This window comes from Sinocyclocheilus grahami, unplaced genomic scaffold (assembly GCF_001515645.1).
Source record: "Sinocyclocheilus grahami isolate Dianchi unplaced genomic scaffold, SAMN03320097.WGS_v1.1 scaffold73.1, whole genome shotgun sequence".
Taxonomy (NCBI): Eukaryota; Metazoa; Chordata; class Actinopteri; order Cypriniformes; family Cyprinidae; genus Sinocyclocheilus; species Sinocyclocheilus grahami.
This window is the reverse complement of record NW_015505252.1, coordinates 178,565-197,141: the sequence shown is the minus strand read 5'-3', so window position 1 is coordinate 197,141 and position 18,577 is coordinate 178,565. Positions and strand designations below refer to the sequence as shown.

The following is an 18,577-nucleotide window of genomic DNA, read 5'->3' as shown; positions in this document are numbered from 1 at the left end:
ACATTTATTTATAAAATATAAATTAAGAATTTTTTTAATAAATATGTATTATGCGTTGGAAAAATTATATGTGTATATTTTAAATTAATATTTGTAATATAATTAATACATTAAATTAATTCATGAATACATTTGTTTATAAATTTTTATAAATACATTTTTTAATTAATTTGAAATACTGTACATATTTTATTTAATTAATTATTTAATATAAGATAAAAACACCTTTAATGTTCATGTTCTTTTCATGAAAATTTGCTTATAAATTGTGACCCTGGAGTACAAAAGCAGTCTTAAGTCGCTGGGGGATATTTGTAGCTATAGCCAAAAAACCTTTGTATGGGTCAAAATTATCGATTTTTCTTTTATGCCAAAAATCATTAGGATATTAAGTAAAGATCATGTTCCAAGAAGATATTTTGTAAATGTCCTACCGTAAATATATCAAAACTTAATTTTTGATAAGTAATATGCATTGCTAAGAATTTAATTTGGACAACTTTAAAGGTGATTTTCTCAATATTTAGATTTTTTTGCACCCTCAGATTCCAGATTTTCAAACAGTTGTATCTCGGCCAAATATTGTTCTATCCTAACAAACCATACATCAATGGAAAGCTTATTTATTCAGTTTCAATTTTAAAAAATTGACCCTTATGACTGGTTTTGTGGTCCATGGTCACAATTGTGCTTGTGCTCATTTGCTTTAAAATAAATTTGATAATGAATTAAAATAAAATTGTTTGCTATTTTATTATCTAATACAATGAGATTCAGACATTCCAAGTGTGTCTGAAGTATAAAAATACCTTCTGTCACGGTAGCAATGTACCACCTGATACCTTCAACAGAAGTGAATTTTGAGAAGACACTTGTGTGTTCATGTATTTTAGAGAATTCATACGAGGTTCATGTGTTCACTGGGGATATGCTGGGGGCCGGAACCGATGCAAGTGTTTACATCAACATCTATGGAGAAATGGGCGACACGGGCGAGAGAAAACTACGCAAGTCAAACCACCTTAACAAGTTTGAGCGCGGACAGGTGAGTGGAACAAAACACCCACACAATCACACTGTATAGAGAATGTACCCGACTGCAGATCATTTTCAGGAGGATGTGTTCACGATCACTGGGATGGATCTGGGGCCCTTGAAGAAACTGAGGATGCGTCATGACAACAAGCAGGCGAATGTTGCATGGTATCTGGACCGCGTCGAGATCTTTGATGTGAAAGATGAAACCATGTGAGTGTCATGCACGTAATGTACTTCTCATTTAAGTACCACCTTTGTGTCCCTTAACATTTCTCAGGAGGAATAAAAATAGAAGCAAATGCGTAAATTGTTGATGTACAGTAAGAGTTGAGAGCTATACAATTAATATGGTTTGCAGTTTTGCAGCTTTAATATTGGGAATGCTAGATGAGAAATGTTTGAGTTCATATTTAGATCTCTGACTTTTGATTGCAGAAATTGCTTAAATATTTATTTTAAATAAATACATTTTAAGGAAATAGATCATTTATTGAGTATAATTTCAGACATTTCTTGAAATCATCAAGAGGAGACGTAGGGCTACTGAGACGTTATTTTAGTATCATTAATGTACTATTATATTATAGTTTTTGTTAATATTTTGAATTAGGCTTTTTTATATTTAATATTTAATTTTATTTAAATTTTAGTAATGTATTTTATTAGTTTTTCCCCACTAAATATCACCATATGGTTTTTATTAAGTTTTAGCTTTTAGTTTAAGTTTTAATTATTAAAAAAAAAACTAAATGAAAATGAGAAATGTTGCCCTTGCTGAAATATATATATATATTTACATTTTCTTTTATTACAGTTAATATTTATTCTATTTCAAGTATTGAAAATGTTTTTTTAATGGGTTTAATTTTAGTTTCAGTTTTTAGTTCCTCAGATGAAAAATGTGATAATGCGCAATGATATTATGCAGCGCCTGAAAATAGTCCCCAGCACGCTCCCTGTGAAAGCAGGTGGTGACGTTGGTTATGTTGATGGAAGTTAGCCTATTTTCAGGTGCTACGTAATATCATTGCGCCTGCTGCACCCATAGTACGGCAGCAAAGTTCCTTGATTATTACGCCAGAATGAGAGTATAGTTCCTAGTCATATTGGCCTAGAAAATCACAACTTTTCATTTTCCGTCGGTCTAAGTACATGATGTAACTACAGAAGAGTCAAGATTTAAATAGGAAAAATATAGAAACTCTTTGGTCATTTTTGAGAGAGATGCTAATGGTCTAATCAGATTCAATGATCTATGCTAAGCTAAGCTAAAAGTGCTACCGCCAGACCCGGAGAGCGGTTGAATGGATTCGAAAACGGTAAAATTCAACTGTTTAACTCCAGGGGAGTTGGAAAATGAGCCTATTTTCAAAAATAGTGGAGTGTTCCTTTAAGTCTCAACTTACCCGATTGAATCTAATCACTGGCTAAAGAGAAACAACTGACATATTAAAGTGATTTCTCTTTTCTGTAGACTTTGTTGACTGTATTTGTGTGTTGTTCAGGTATTTTTTCCCCTGTCAGCGCTGGTTGGCGGTTGATGAAGATGACGGGCAGCTGGGCCGTGAATTAGTGCCAGTAGACGAGGCTTTCATGAAGAGAGATGGAGATGAAGAAGAGGAGTCCTCGCCTGCTCAACTCGGACTAGAGCAAAAAGGTCTCTTGAATGTTACACAAGTGTTCTGCTTTAACCTAATGGCATTTGCTTATTACATTGATATTACATTGATCATGTCTGTGTGTAGCCATGTCAACCACATTCACAATGAGAGTAAAAACAGGGGAGAAGAAGAGCGCCGGGACAGATGCAAACGTTTATGCTATTCTTTACGGAACCAAAGACGACACTGGTAACTATGAAAACAATTCAGATTGTACTGTTAGTACTGTTAGCCTATCCGCTACTGAAAAGTGTTTTTGTGTGTGTCAGGTATCATTAATCTAAAGGCGTTTAAGAACCATTGGAACAAGTATGAGTTTGGACTGATTGATGAGTTCACCATTGAGGCAGTGGACATCGGAAAACTCAAGAGAATCCGCATCGGCCACGACAACGCAGGTACACACATTCACATCAGAGATCACTCTATAATGTTTCAAATCTTTATGCAAATATGTTGAATCTGCATTCTGTTGAACTGAACTCTGGTTGAGTTCAAATCTGTGCATTGATGATTGACGTGTGTGCGTGTGCTCGTCTGTGTGTTTACACTGTAACGGATCGCTGTTCTTTTTACAGCAAAAAACAAAAGTAATGTACATCCATTCCTATTAATGCTATTGTGATGCTATTTACAGATAGTATAAAGACATGAGTTATAAACTGTATTTGTACTCTAAAACATAATCGTAAAGATGTTTCTGATTCTGCTTATTTTTGGTTATTTTCGTATTTTAAAAATACTTAATTATAAAGTGAAAATCATCTATTATGCATAAAAAAGCACTAGTGTTCATTTGGGGTTGGTTAAAAACAAATGAATACTTTTATTTAGCAAGGATGGGTGAAATTGATCAAAAGTGATTGAAAAGACATTTATAATGTTACAAAAGATGTCTATTTCAAATAAATGCTATTATTTTTTATTTTTTTCTATTCATTAAAAAATCCTGAAAATAAATATTAGAATGATTTCTGAAGGATCATGTGACACTGAAGACTGGAGTAATGATCGTGAAAATTCAGCTTTGATCACAGGAATAAATAACATTTTACAGTATATTCAAATAGAAAACATTCATTTTAAATTGTAATAATATTTCACTATATTAATGTTTTTACTGCAGTCTTTGATGACTTCTCTCAAAAACATGACAAAAAAGTTCACTTGTTCTAAGTGAAAAACATAAAAGTTGTTAAAAAAATATGCAAGTTTAAATTGAAGTAATGTGCATGCATAAAGAAAATGAAGGTTCATTTATATCCATATGAATCTGCGTCAGTATCTTTGTCATTTATGCCTTTATGTCTTTTTTGCATTAAATTGTCACTTAATTTGTGATAATTTAATTTCTCTGGCTTTCTGAATCCAGCATTGGTGTAAATCCTACAGACAATTACCGTACTTACAGTGTACATGTGTGTATGTGGATGTTGCACGTGTCTCTGTGTGTGTATGTTTTGTGTATGTGTGTGTTTGGGGGGGGGTGTCCTGTTTTTCAGGTGTGTCTCCAGGCTGGTTTTTGGACTGGGTAGAGATCGATGCTCCGTCTCTGGGTCAGCTGCTGCTCTTTCCATGTGGCCGTTGGCTGGATAAAGGAAAAGACGATGGTGCCATTGTCAGAGACCTGTACCCTAATGAACTGCAGACAGTACTATACACACCCTGTATGATACATGTTTATGTAGCTAATTATAATGATTACAGACTAATACTAAACCTTATTTACTTCATGTTTTATAAATACAGACAGTTGAAAATTTGTGCCATAACACTCATAGACAGACCAACACAGGCTGTTCATGATTCATGTGATTTCCTCTTTTGTGCTGCAGTTGTTCCCTATGAGATTAAAATCTTCACCAGTGATATATTTGCTGCGGGAACGGACGCAGACGTCTTCATCGTTCTGTACGGGCAGAACGGAGTGTGTACATCTCAGAAGTCTCTCTGCGTCAACAAGAGAGAGAGGAGGATGTACTTTGAACGAGGGGCGGAGGACATGTTCATTGTAGAGGTAAATGAGCAGATCGTTTCTGTGCTGCTCAACATAAATATAAAACTAGGGTTGAAAGATGATGCTATTTGTCCTGCTTTATGTGCTGCGATTTGCTGGTAAAGTTTTGTTGCTGGACCAACAACAGACCAGTACAACTGGCATAAACCAGCCGGTGTTATTTTAGTATCACTGAGAAACCTTTATAGTTTTTACTGAAATTTGGAATCAAATTTTAATATTCTGTTTTCAGTTTAGTTTTAGTTCAAGTTTTTGTAATTTTGTCGTTGTTAGTAGTAGTAGTAGTACTAGTAATGTTTATATAGTTTTATTCATATTAGTATATCAAGTGAAACTAAACTAAAATGAGAAATGTTGCCTTGGTAACTAGTTAAAGTGCCCCTATTATGGATTTTTGGAAATGATCTTTCATGCAGTGTGTAACACAGCTCTAAGTGAATGAAAACATCCTGCAAAGTTTTAAATCTGAAAGTACACCGTTTATAAAGCTATTGTCTCTCAAAAGAAAGAGTCGACTCTGAATCATTGAAACGAGTCATTTTTAAAACGAATCCCAAGCTGAAACATTAGCATATTGCCCGCCCACTAGTTGGGCTTTTCCCATTGGTCTGAATGAAAATGCAAATTCATTCTTTGCCACTAGGTGCTGCTTTCGGAGCGGTAAAAATAGCGGTTTCCCCGGTAACTCTGTACACAAAGCAGTACTGCGCTCACAAACACTGCTTTATCAGGCATTACAGGCGAGATGAAATGAAAATGAGACCAATCGGACCAATCACCGCAGATTAGTGTCACGCAAAGGAGGGGTTTGGAAAAATGAATCGTTGAGCGAATCGTTTGGGAGCCATTGAGCAAGTAAGGTCAAAATAAATGCATATTATAAGACAATGAGTGTTTTTTGACCATGCATGCATGTCAACCTGTTGTTGGGGACTCCAAAAGCCAAAATATGAACCTTTCATTACCCATAATAGGGGCACTTTAAAATAAAGTTTTATTTCATTTAATGTTTATTTTATTTCAAGGAACATTTTTATGGTTTTAATTTTACTTTCAGTTTTATTTTTTATTTTTTAAACTAAAATAACCCTAAAACCAACCTGAACTAATAGAAATGAATCTGGGTCTTAGTTTCATCTTAACTTTTCTATTAATAATTTTAATGGAAGGCTTACACTGACGGCAGTGATGTTGATGTTAATTCTGGGCTTCTGCAGTTGGAGGACATTGGCGATATCATTGAGAAAATCCGTATCGGTCACGATAATCGAGGGGTGAACCCTGGCTGGCATTTAGACCGTGTGGAAACTCGCCGACTTCTCCGGAAAGGGAAGGTATTGAGCTTTATCTTACAGTACTTTACTGAACTTTATCTCTGTTAGAAGGAGATCAACTGCTTTTGTACAAATCTGCATATACTGTACAGTTAAACATGACAGACTTCTTGAAATGCAGTTGGGTTTGTCTAATCTCAGCCCAAAGCATTTTTGGAAAACTCTCAAGGGATCCAGAAATACATATCCTGCCAATTTCAGCCCCCTAAATGTCACTTAAAACGGCAAACTGTGGCTGATCCTTTCACATGTTGGTCAGACTGCCTTTCCTGCGTAAGTGCTCGTTTTTGGCCAGACTAAGCTACGCTTTGGACAAGATATATTGGACTTAATTCTGGCAACGTGAAACTTGGAGTCTAGAATGTTCCCGTCTGGCTGTGGAAAACCTTTTCCTCTCCGCTGTCTGTCGTACACCCATTTCATTGACCCACATCTGCTCTCTGTTGCCGTTTGTATAATTAGTTCCAGTGACTAATCTCCTCTGACCTATCGCTCCACTCCAGCGCTATCTGTGTACAGTAGAGGAGTGAAACGCATCACATCACACCAGCATGACACTCTGGTATCAACATTCACATCCACCGTTTACCAGCAGAAACTGTTTATTTACAGTACACTTTTTTTAAACAAATGAATACTTTAATTCAGCAAGGATGCATTAAATCGCTCAATAGTGACAGTAAAGACATTTATAATGGTACAGAAGATTTCTATTTCAAATAGGTGCTATTTTGACATTTCAATTCATTAATGAATCTTGAAAAAAATATATCATAGTTGCCACAAAAATATGAAGCAGCAAAACAGTTTTCAGCTTTGCTAAAAATATTTCTTGAGCAGCAAATCAGCTTATTAGAATGATTTCTAAAGGATCATGTGACACTGAAGACTGGAATAATGATGCTGAAAATTCAGCTTTGATCACAGGAATAAATGACATTTGAACATATATTACAATAGAAAGCAGCCATTTGAAATGGTCATGTTTCACAATTTTCATTGTATCTTTGTAGCAAATAATTATAAATGCAGAAATGGTGAGTGTAAGAGACTCTTTCAAATAAATCTTACCGATCTCAAACTTTTGAATGGTATAGTATATTACATACTTTCAGCCTTGACACGGCACGTGTGACAGATTTTGATATTTGATGGATTATTTTATGAATTGGCTGATTATTAGATGATTATTTTACTGAAATTTAAAACTAGCCTCCTCTACCCCATTTTTCTGCCCAGACTGGTCAGTTTACCACTAAACAGGTAGTCCTGTAGGATAAAGTACTGCAACAGTGAATAAATTACACATTTAAAGGGATAGTTCACCCAAAAATGAAAATTCTGTCATTAATTACTCGCCCTCATGTCGTTCCAAACCAGTAAGACCTTCCTTCACCATCGGAACACAAGTTAAGATATTTTCGATGGAATCCGAGAGCTCTCTGACACGATCAAGGTTCAGAGTGACGTAGTAAGGACATCGTTAAAATAGTCCATGTGACATCAGTGGTTCAACCGTAATTTTACGAAACTACGGGAATACGTTTTGTGCACAAAGAAAACAAAAATACTTTAGACTTTATTCAACAATTCGTCTCCTCCGCATCACCCTATAGTGCCATTTTGGAGCGTATCACATACGTAAACAACGTATGCTGTTCTGTGTCAGTTTACGTATGTGATACTCTCCAAAATGGCGCCAGGGTGACGCGGAGACGAGGAATTGTTGAATAAAGTCGTTATTTTTGTTTTCTTTGTGCACAAAAAGTATTCTCGTAGCTTCGTAAAACTTTCGGTTGAACCACTGATGTCACATGGTTTATTTGAACGATGTCCTTACTACATTTCTGAGCCTTGATCTTGTAAGGATCCTTGCTGTCTATGGTGGGTCAAGAGAGCTCTCGGAATTCATCGGAATATCTTAATTTGTGTTCCGAAAGTGAACGACGGTCTTATGGATTTGGAATGACATGAGGGTGAGTAATTAATAACAGAATTTTCATTTTTGGGTGAACCATTCCTTTAACCTTTGAATGAACACTTCATAGTATTATTAATAAAATTTCCTTTAAAGGGGTCATATGATGCTAAAAAGAACATTATTTGGTGTAATGAAATGTTTATGCGGTTTAAGGTTAAAAAAACACATTATTTTCTTCCACATACTGTATATTGTTTCTCCTCTATGCCCCGCCTTTCTGAAACTTGTCGATTTTTACAAATCTCATCGGTCTGAAAAGCGAGGTGTGCTGTGATTGGCCAGCTATCCAGTGCATTGTGATTGGCCGAATGCCTCAAGCATGTGATGGAAATGTTACGCCCCTTACCATATTGTGATGCCCTGTCCGGCCGGAGCATAACATAAAACCATATCTGCATTTGTGATCGGAGAAATGACAAACAACAAGTGCTACTCTACACTGCCCAAAAAAACTTGCGTTAGAATCATCAGTGGCAAATTCTTTAAATATAAAAAATGTACTTACAGTCTGTGAGTCAGAACAGCCGGCATTGTAGTCTACTCTACCAGGATCAGGAAACAGTCCTCCATAAAATGTGCTGCACACATCTGAATATTTGTGTTGAACTGTTCTGGAACAGTGTTGTAAATACAACTTAACCACTGATTTCTAGTCGTGTCCTCTTTTGGAAGGCCAAACAAAGTAGTTTCACTTTCACAACGAAAATGCGTCACACACCGTGGGCTTGAATGAGCGGCGGCCTAGAGTGAGCGGAGGCCGGCTTGAGTGAGCAGAGGTGGGCGGGCTTGAGAACGGTGGCGGCCGGCCGGTTCAACGAAGGAGCGTCCGGCGGGCTTGCGGCAACCACATGTGACGACCCCGGGCTGGACTCCGCTTCATCCACAGTGAAAGCCGATCCAGCGATCCACAGTGCGAAGTCGATGTATTTCCTCAGCGACCAGCACGGATCAGCTCTAGGCATGACGAAGCGGATATCGTCCTCTTTTGGAAGGCCAACCAAAGTAGTTTCACTTTCACAACGAAACAGCGCCTTCACGGCATGGCGGCGGCGGCAACAACAATACTACAGCGAGAATAAAAGTTACGCCTTCTTTCTTTGCGTGAACATTTCATTTGGGCGGCATTATGCTAATATTTCCACATAGTGACGTAGATATGTGGGGGCGTGTTAGAACGAGCCGTTTTAGGTAGGCGTGGTTGACTCTTAACTTTTATAAAGAACATCTCTTTGGATTTGAGACTTTAGTCTTTGCAACTTTACAGATCTTCTTTATGCACCAAGAGCTTGTAACACTCCAAAGAGAAAGGAAAAATTGAAATCGCATCATATCATGACCCCTTTAATAAAATGTAAAGGACTAATATTCAACATGTCAAGACTCAAAAATGCATGTTCATGCAGGGCTCTGAGACTGCAATATTCCCGTTTGAGGGATGGTTGGCTCGCTCGGAGGAGGACGGTGAGACGATTCGAGAGCTAGTACCGTCTGACATCATCGTAGAGAAACTTTCACGAGACGGAACCCTCAAAGCCATTGAGACAGAGGTGGATGACGCACTGGAGAGTAAGTGTGTGGACAGTTTTCCATTTAGAATTACCTGTATGTACTATATTTATGCATTCGACAGACTCCTAGTTTTATGCAAATGACTGCATTCAAACTATGCATTTTTGTGTGTTGCAGTTCACACATATACAGTGACGGTGACCACGGGGGATGTGTATGGAGCGGGAACCGATGCCAACGTGTTCATCACTCTTTACGGAGACATGGGCGACACTGGAGAACGCAAACTCAGCAAGTCTGAGAACAGCAATAAGTTTGAGAGAGGATCGGTGAGACACAAATACACGTCTTTATGAGGACATCATCCTAATACTTCTTAATTTTGGATTCATTTTAGGTGAAAATTGAACCTATATGAAGCTGTTGTGGCAATGTCCTCATAAGGCTTGTCAGGTTTTACTATCCTTTGTCTTCAGACATTTTGACACCATTAAAACAAAGACGATTTAAAACAACCATTCAGAGTTTGGGCTCTGTAAGATTTTAAAAATGTTTTTGAAAGAAGTCTCTTCTGCTCACAAAGGCTGCATTTATTTGATCAAAAATACAGTAAAAATTATGAAACATTATTACAATTTAAATGAACTTTTTTCTATTTTAATATATATTAAAATGTAATTTATTCCTGTGTTCAAACGGAATTTTCAGCATCATTACGTCAGTGTCACATGATCCTTCTGAAATCATTCTAGTGTTGATTTGCTGCTCAAGAAACATTCCACAGCGCTAAGTCGATGTATTTCCTCAGCGACCAGCACGGATCAGCTCTAGGCATGACGAAGCGGATATCGTCCTCTTTTGGAAGGCCAACCAAAGTAGTTTCACTTTCACAACGAAACAGCGCCTTCACGGCATGGCGGCGGCGGCAACAACAATACTACAGCGAGAATAAAAGTTACGCCTTCTTTCTTTGCGTGAACATTTGGGTGGCGTTATGCAAATCTTCCCACATAGTGACGTAGATATGTGGGGGCGTGTTAGAACGAGCCGTTTTAGGTAGGCGTGGTTGACTCTTAACTTTTATAAAGAACATCTCTTTGGATTTGAGACTTTAGTCTTTGCAACTTTACAGATCTTCTTTATGCACCAAGAGCTTGTAACGCTCCAAAGAGAAAGGAAAAATTGAAATCGCATCATATCATGACCCCTTTAATAAAATGTAAAGGACTAATATTCAACATGTCAAGACTCAAAAATGCATGTTCATGCAGGGCTCTGAGACTGCAATATTCCCGTTTGAGGGATGGTTGGCTCGCTCGGAGGAGGACGGTGAGACGATTCGAGAGCTAGTACCGTCTGACATCATCGTAGAGAAACTTTCACGAGACGGAACCCTCAAAGCCATTGAGACAGAGGTGGATGACGCACTGGAGAGTAAGTGTGTGGACAGTTTTCCATTTAGAATTACCTGTATGTACTATATTTATGCATTCGACAGACTCCTAGTTTTATGCAAATGACTGCATTCAAACTATGCATTTTTGTGTGTTGCAGTTCACACATATACAGTGACGGTGACCACGGGGGATGTGTATGGAGCGGGAACCGATGCCAACGTGTTCATCACTCTTTACGGAGACATGGGCGACACTGGAGAACGCAAACTCAGCAAGTCTGAGAACAGCAATAAGTTTGAGAGAGGATCGGTGAGACACAAATACACGTCTTTATGAGGACATCATCCTAATACTTCTTAATTTTGGATTCATTTTAGGTGAAAATTGAACCTATATGAAGCTGTTGTGGCAATGTCCTCATAAGGCTTGTCAGGTTTTACTATCCTTTGTCTTCAGACATTTTGACACCATTAAAATAAAGACGATTTAAAACAACCATTCAGAGTTTGGGCTCTGTAAGATTTTAAAAATGTTTTTGAAAGAAGTCTCTTCTGCTCACAAAGGCTGCATTTATTTGATCAAAAATACAGTAAAAATTATGAAACATTATTACAATTTAAATGAACTTTTTTCTATTTTAATATATATTAAAATGTAATTTATTCCTGTGTTCAAACGGAATTTTCAGCATCATTACGTCAGTGTCACATGATCCTTCTGAAATCATTCTAGTGTTGATTTGCTGCTCAAGAAACATTTCTTGTTGTTATCAATGTTGAAAATAGTTTTTTTTTAACACCATAAATGTCTTTACTGATCATCACTTTTTAATGCACCTTTGCGAAATAAAATTATTACTGACACCAAACATTTCAACAGTAGTGGGCCTGCCCTCTGATTGGCTGCTGACAACAACTGCTTCTGATTGGTCAGGTGGACACATTCACCCTGGAGGCTGTGGATCTGGGCCAGGTGTTCAAGATCCGCGTTCGCCATGACAACAGGATGCTGAGTGCTGATTGGTACCTGGAACAGGTGGAAGTGGTGGACCAAGATACGGAGGAAGTGTTTCTGTTTTTGTGCGAGCGATGGCTTTCGAGAAAGAAGGAGGACAAACGGATCGACAGGGTGTTCTACGTTAAGGTCTGCCTGCATGTGTGCATGTGTGCACCTGTGCATGCATGCGTTAACAATGTTACAGTGTCACAGACTAGTCCAGAGCACATCCAGATGTATGTACTGTGTGTATATGTGTGTGTGTAGGGGTATGAGGGAGAGCGAGAGACTGCCTTCTGTCCAATTAAAAAAGTGACAAATCTGGACAGCAACATGAACAAGAAAAACAAGAAACGGCATTCAGAGGAAGAAGAAGACGAGGAAGGATCATGTATGTATAAGCATATAGAGTCCCACTCCACAACATACAGTGGGCTTCAAAGGTCTGAGACTATCAATTGTTCTATTTTGGATTTTTATATGATTTACTAGAATATTTTCATTACAAATTATATGGTGCAATCTTTTTCCCCCAAATTTGTACAAATGTAAATATTATTCATTTAACATGTCAACTTATCATATTGTTTAAATATTTAATTTAATTTAATTTAATTTAATTTAATTTAAAGCCCTGGCAACCACCCACCCTTATGATATTTCAAATTATAATATTGTTAAAATATTTAATTTAATTTAATTTAAAGCTCTGGCAACACCCTTGCATCGTGAACGTTTTTTCATGAGTAAACACCACTATTCTCTAGTTGAATTTAATATGAGGGGAAAACTTTAATGTTGTGTGTGTGTGTGTGTGTATAGTGATTCCCTACCACTTCTCGGTGGCGACGGGTTGGGATTGGGATGCTGGGACGAGTAGCCGAGTGTATGTCATCATCATAGGAAAGAAGAACAAAAAGACAGATCGCCTCTGGCTCGACTTGGATGGGAAAAACGGATTCCTGCCTGGATCCTTGGATTACTTCATCTGTTACGGAACTGATGTTGGGGACATCAAGAAAGTGGAAGTGAGAGAAAACACACACACAGATTCAGTAGTTTGCATTCGTAAGCAGACGTCAGATTGTTGGTTTGTGTTGTGTGTAGTTGGGTCATGATGGGGCGACTCCAGAGAGCTGCTGGTTAGTAGAGGAGTTGACTGTTGACGTGCCGACTAAAGCAGTGCGTTTCGTGTTTCCCTGTAAATGCTGGTTGGCCAAAGACAGAGGAGACGGACTCACCGCTTGTTTCTTAGATGTAAAGGATGCCGAAACTGTCAGCATCCCACAGAAGGTACACCGTTCCATTTCATTCAGCCTTAAAAATATAAATAGCTCATGTAAGGTGTTTACTTCCCATGTTTATTCTTTATTTTATTAAATATTATTATTTTATTACAGTATATACTGTACTATTCAAAAGTGAAGGGTTGGTATGATTTTTAAAAAGAAAAGTTTTAAATAAACCTCTTCTGCTCACCACGGCTGCATTTATTTGATCATTACTCCAGTCTTCAGTGTCACATGATCCTTCAGAAATCATTCTAATATGCTGATTTGCTGCTGTATACTACAGTAAGTGTACTTCATGAAAGATATTTTTCTTCTAGATGATCTATGAGGTAACAGTGATAACAGGAGATGTCCAGCACGCAGGTACAGACACACAGATCTACATGACTGTGTTTGGAGTCTACGGCACGTCAGAGGAAATGCTGCTGCCAAAATTAGAGGACAGGTGCTTATGCACACACACACACACACACACACACACACACAGAAACACAAGGATAATGTACAGACAGCTGGTGATTATTGCAAGATAAATGTAATGTTGTTTTGCAAAAATATTGATTTGAGTTGAAAAATATAAGAATAAAATTAGAATGCAACTATTAGCAAATAGGTTACCTGCAGTGTTCTTTTATTGACAATCATATACCACTATAGATTTTGTTAATATTTTGGATTAGACTTTATTTATTTATCTTTTCTGTTTTCACTTTAATTTGAGTTAGGTTTAGTAATTTTGTTGTTTGTTTTTATTCATTTTTAAAATGCCTAGTTTTATTTTGTATTCATTTAGTTAAGTACAAGTGCTACATCTAAACTTACAGTAAATAGCTGTATTATATTATTTCAGTTAATATTTCATTTCAAGTAACTAAATTTTTTATGGTTTTAGTTTTAGTTAACTATAACAACCCTGGTTACCTGGGACCACAGTCTCTTAAAAATGATGATTATGCATATTTTCCCATGTCTCATTTTTGTGTTTAATGTGTGAAGATTTGAACGAGGGCAGAAGGACACATTCAATCTGGAGATTGAGGATATCGCTCCTTTGAGAAAGATGAGAGTGCGTATAGATGGTTCTGGAAGCAGACCCGACTGGTTCCTGGATATGGTTTGTAAGAGAAAGTGACATATACTGTAATTTCGCAAGCCTTTAAAAATATTAATGCGTGTATGTATGTACTGTAGATTGAACTGCATAACCTGCAGACGGACGAAGTGGCGTTATTTATGTACGAGGAATGGCTGTCTCGCTCATACGGGCCCAAGCGAACGCTCCTCTGCGAGATGCCTGCAGTAATAAATGACGAGGAAATGGTGGAGTTCACCACCTACACCGTTTCTGTGAAGACCAGCGATATATCTGGTGCGCACTTCTTTGTAGTGTCTACAACTACTTAAAAGCAATTCTTCGATTGGTTGTGTTTATGGTCACAGATACAGCAGAGTGTAACCTATGATTGGTTGCTTTTTAGCGGCTGGAACCGATGCTAATGTGTGGATGATTATTTTCGGAGAGAACGGTGACACTGGAACGCTGACTCTGAAAGAAAGCAACAACACCAACAAGTTTGAGCGCAAACAGACAGACACGTTCCGTTTCCCTGACATCCTCAGCTTGGGCGAGCTCTCGAAAGTGCGCATTTGGCACGACAACTCAGGTGAGCCAATCAAAGTGCTCAGAACAACACTCGTGATGAGCAGATTAGGAAGTTAAACTCAAGCTAGGCCTGTCATCAAACCTGTATATGTTTATATGCTCAAAACACAAGTGCGTGTTTGTGTTGACAGGTCTGGCTGCCGGTTGGCACCTGGAGTATGTAGACGTGCATGATGACATCTTGGGGAAGAAGTTTCGTTTCCAGTGTGACCGCTGGCTCGCCAAGAACGAGGATGATGGACAGATAATGAGAGAGCTGGCGTGTGCCAACAGCGATGCAGTGGATTTTGATGATAAAACCAGTGAGACACACAAGAGTTCACACACACACATACAAATGGAGTGAAGTAAAAACAGTTCAATTTGACAGAATTCAGTTGGAGTTCATAACTCGCCCATTTGCAACCCATTTTACTTCCATAATGGGACATATTTCCAAGTGAAACAGAATATTAAGTGGGAACTGAATGGATGGAAAAGTGTCTCTGTATAACGGGATTGAAGGGAATGACATTATTTCTTTGGAATAACATGCACAGATGAATCATTCGCTAAAAGATCATTAACGTGTATTGAAAGCTACATTTAAAGTACTTAATTGTTGAATGAATGAATTGCAAATAATTCTGTTTTATTTTATCTGGAAATAATTGTAAACCGTTTCTTAGTCTTATATTTATATATTTTTATCAATTTGATAATTTATTTGATCATTTATATATATATATATATATATATATATATATATATAATATATATATACATACATTAAATAAATTATCAAATTGATAAATATAAGACTAAGAATCTGTTTTCAACTTTGATAATAATAAGAACCATTATTAATTAGAATTATTACTTAATTATTAATTAATGACACTGGAGTAATGGCTGCTGAAAATTCAGCTTTGATCACAGGAATAAAATACATTTTAAAATATATTACAGTAGAAAACAGTTATTTTAAATTGCAATAATATTTTACAATATTACTGTTTTTATTGTGTTTTAAAACAATTAAAGGCAGCCTTGGTGTGCAGAAAAGTCTTCCAAAACAATAAAACAATCGTAATTATTTGCATATGTAAATTTGAAATTCTAATATATATATATATATGCATATGTATTCGATTTTAGATAATATAACAGCATGTGTTTCGCCTCATACAGAATATGAAATCTTGGTCACGACAGCAGATATGGATGATGCTGAAACCAAAGAGAACGCCTGGATCGTTCTAGAAGGGAAGAAAGGACGTTCCAAAGAGTTTGTGTTGGAGAACTCGACTAAAAAGAAGCGTTTTTTGCGGTAGGTGTACATTTGTTTCTCAGCTGGTATTCAGTTCTACTTGGTTAGCATGTGTTACGCTGCTCCATGTGTGATTTCAGAGGCGCTAAGGACCGCTTTGAGTTCTCCTCCAAGGAGCTGGGAGACATCGCTAGTATCTGTCTGGGACACATCCCTAAAGATGGCAAGAAAGTCAAAGTGGAAGCCTCCTGGTTTGTGGAGGAGGTTGTTGTCACGGAGAAGGAGCTGGGCAATAAGTGAGTGATCTTGGACTTTGAAGAGACTCAAAAATGTAATCATTTACTCACCCTCAAGCTTTTCTAAACCTGTATGAGCTTTTTTTCCCCCCTGCTGTACACAAAAGAAGATATTTTGAAGAATGCTGGTAACTAAACAGTTACTGGTAGCCATTGACTTCCACAGTATGGAAAAAATGGCTACCAGCCATTAAGTTATGGTTTAAACCTCAGGATCTGGACTACTGAGGCTAGTATAGGCCTGCTCTGTATTATCCATAATCTGTCCTATTTCACTCAGGTATATCTTCCGTTGTGACGCCGCCATCCCTCTTTCCTCAAAACGGGATGAGTTCCAAACTTTCGAGTGCAGCAAGTTCATCGAGAGCTTCACCAGCAAGGCCCAAAGCCTCGTACCTGTAAAATACGAGCTCATCGTTATCACGGGCGACGAGAAGGGCGCAGGCACAGACGCCAACGTCTTCATCACCATCTTCGGCTCCAACGGCGACTCCGGCCAGAGGCAGCTTACCAAGAAGTTCCAGAACCTGTTTGAGCGCGGCCAGACGAACCGGTTTATTCTGGAACTGCTGGGCCTGGGCGATCTGCTCCGCATACACGTGGAACACGATAACTCTGGACTCAGTCCCGGATGGCTTCTGAGCAGGATCGAGATTACAAACACGACCAACGCTGTGACCACAATCTTCATTTGTGGGAAATGGCTGGACAAAAACAAAGCGGACGGGAGGATAAAGCGCGTGATCTATCCAAAGTATTGACATTTAGTCAACCAGTCAATGGTCCAGTCAGTATTACTAATGAATATTCATTACACGACATGGTCATATCAACGATCCTTTGATTGTTTACACACTAATGTCGTACCACACCTGTATGACTTTGTGAAACACAAAAGAAGATCTCAGTGTTTTTTGTCTATACTGTTGACAGCCAATGGGATCCGATGTTGTTTGGACCAAAACAATATCTTCTTTTGTGTTCAACAATAGAAAGAAAGCCATACAGGTTTGGATGTCCATTTTTGGGTGAATTATCCCTTTATAGATGAGGTAACCTCTTTGATGTTTTCCAGCCACAGCTATAAGTAAATCATGACTAAGCTGATGGTTGTAAGCTATACCTGCGTTTCATTCAGATCAGAAAGTCTTATTCCTATTTCGAAAGAATACCAACTTAAAGTCTGAATTATTGTATTTTTGCCATTCGTTTGGTCCCTAATGGATTAGAAATTACATACTTCACCATTAAATTGTAATGAAATTTCATTAAGAGATCCCTTAATGTTGTTGCTAAGAAAACTCATAATTATACATGGAAAAAAGTTTAGTCACATACATTTGAGAAATTTCACAGGGAAAAAAACCCAGCGTCTTGTCAATAGTGTGGAGACGCATGAACTGGAACACATGAACACGATTGCTTGGATTCCTATTGAAATTACTGCATTTTGATCGCAGAAATTGGCCGAACAAAATTAAATGCGACTGAACCTATGTGAGTTTCTTTTTTCTGCTGAACACAGGAGATGTTTTGAAGAATGTTAGTAAGTAGCAATTGACTTTCATAGTATTTTTTTGTCCATAATATGGAAGCCAATGGCTACCATCAACTGTTTGGTTACCAGCATTCCTCAAAATATCTTCTTTTGTGTTCAACAGAAGAAAGAAACCGGTTTGGAACGACAATGATGAGAGAATTTGCATTTTTGGGTGAACTATCCCTTCAAGTTAAAGGTGCAGTTGCATTTACTGTTGTTTAACAAATTTATTGACTATAGACTGGATCTTTTTTGTATGCAGAATTTGGCCAGTGTGATGCAGGGGTTTGTTGCAACTCACTGTTTATCCTGAAGCTGTTGAGAGCATGTCTGCTAATACTGATATTTGGGTTGATTTTTTTTCCCACTGATGTGAATGGCAGCTGATTTTTTCATGTCATCTCAAGAACAATTTGAGCAGGTGAATGTAAGAGTGGTTGAAGGAGTAACTGGCCAATCAAATCCACTCGCATTCGGACCACATGCATCACTCGGATTGTAATCACAGGATTTTGGTTTCATGAACATCCAGCCTGCTTGAGCTTCACCTCAGCTCTTCTCAAATCATTCAGAAGACTTTGGAAACCGTTGAAATGGAACAGTC

General features: G+C 37.7%; 1 protein-coding gene across 1 annotated transcript in view; it reads left to right on the top strand.

The window, feature by feature from the left end:
• The window catches only part of LOC107585676 (lipoxygenase homology domain-containing protein 1-like), a 35,504-nt gene extending 17,713 nt beyond the window's left edge, over nt 1-17,791 (top strand). Inside the window, exons 20-40 of the mRNA XM_016272804.1 lie at nt 894-1,045; nt 1,115-1,248; nt 2,544-2,695; nt 2,784-2,888; nt 2,969-3,097; nt 4,202-4,366; nt 4,535-4,716; nt 5,934-6,050; nt 9,435-9,597; nt 9,718-9,869; nt 11,871-12,080; nt 12,201-12,324; nt 12,756-12,961; nt 13,543-13,670; nt 14,222-14,339; nt 14,417-14,594; nt 14,704-14,889; nt 15,020-15,190; nt 16,059-16,197; nt 16,278-16,433; nt 16,714-17,791. Of these exons, the coding sequence (XP_016128290.1) occupies nt 894-1,045; nt 1,115-1,248; nt 2,544-2,695; nt 2,784-2,888; nt 2,969-3,097; nt 4,202-4,366; nt 4,535-4,716; nt 5,934-6,050; nt 9,435-9,597; nt 9,718-9,869; nt 11,871-12,080; nt 12,201-12,324; nt 12,756-12,961; nt 13,543-13,670; nt 14,222-14,339; nt 14,417-14,594; nt 14,704-14,889; nt 15,020-15,190; nt 16,059-16,197; nt 16,278-16,433; nt 16,714-17,194 (3,548 nt within the window). The 3' untranslated portion in view covers nt 17,195-17,791. The remainder of the gene's footprint in view (nt 1-893; nt 1,046-1,114; nt 1,249-2,543; nt 2,696-2,783; nt 2,889-2,968; nt 3,098-4,201; nt 4,367-4,534; nt 4,717-5,933; nt 6,051-9,434; nt 9,598-9,717; nt 9,870-11,870; nt 12,081-12,200; nt 12,325-12,755; nt 12,962-13,542; nt 13,671-14,221; nt 14,340-14,416; nt 14,595-14,703; nt 14,890-15,019; nt 15,191-16,058; nt 16,198-16,277; nt 16,434-16,713) is intronic.
• Nucleotides 17,792-18,577: the final 786 nt, after the last annotated feature.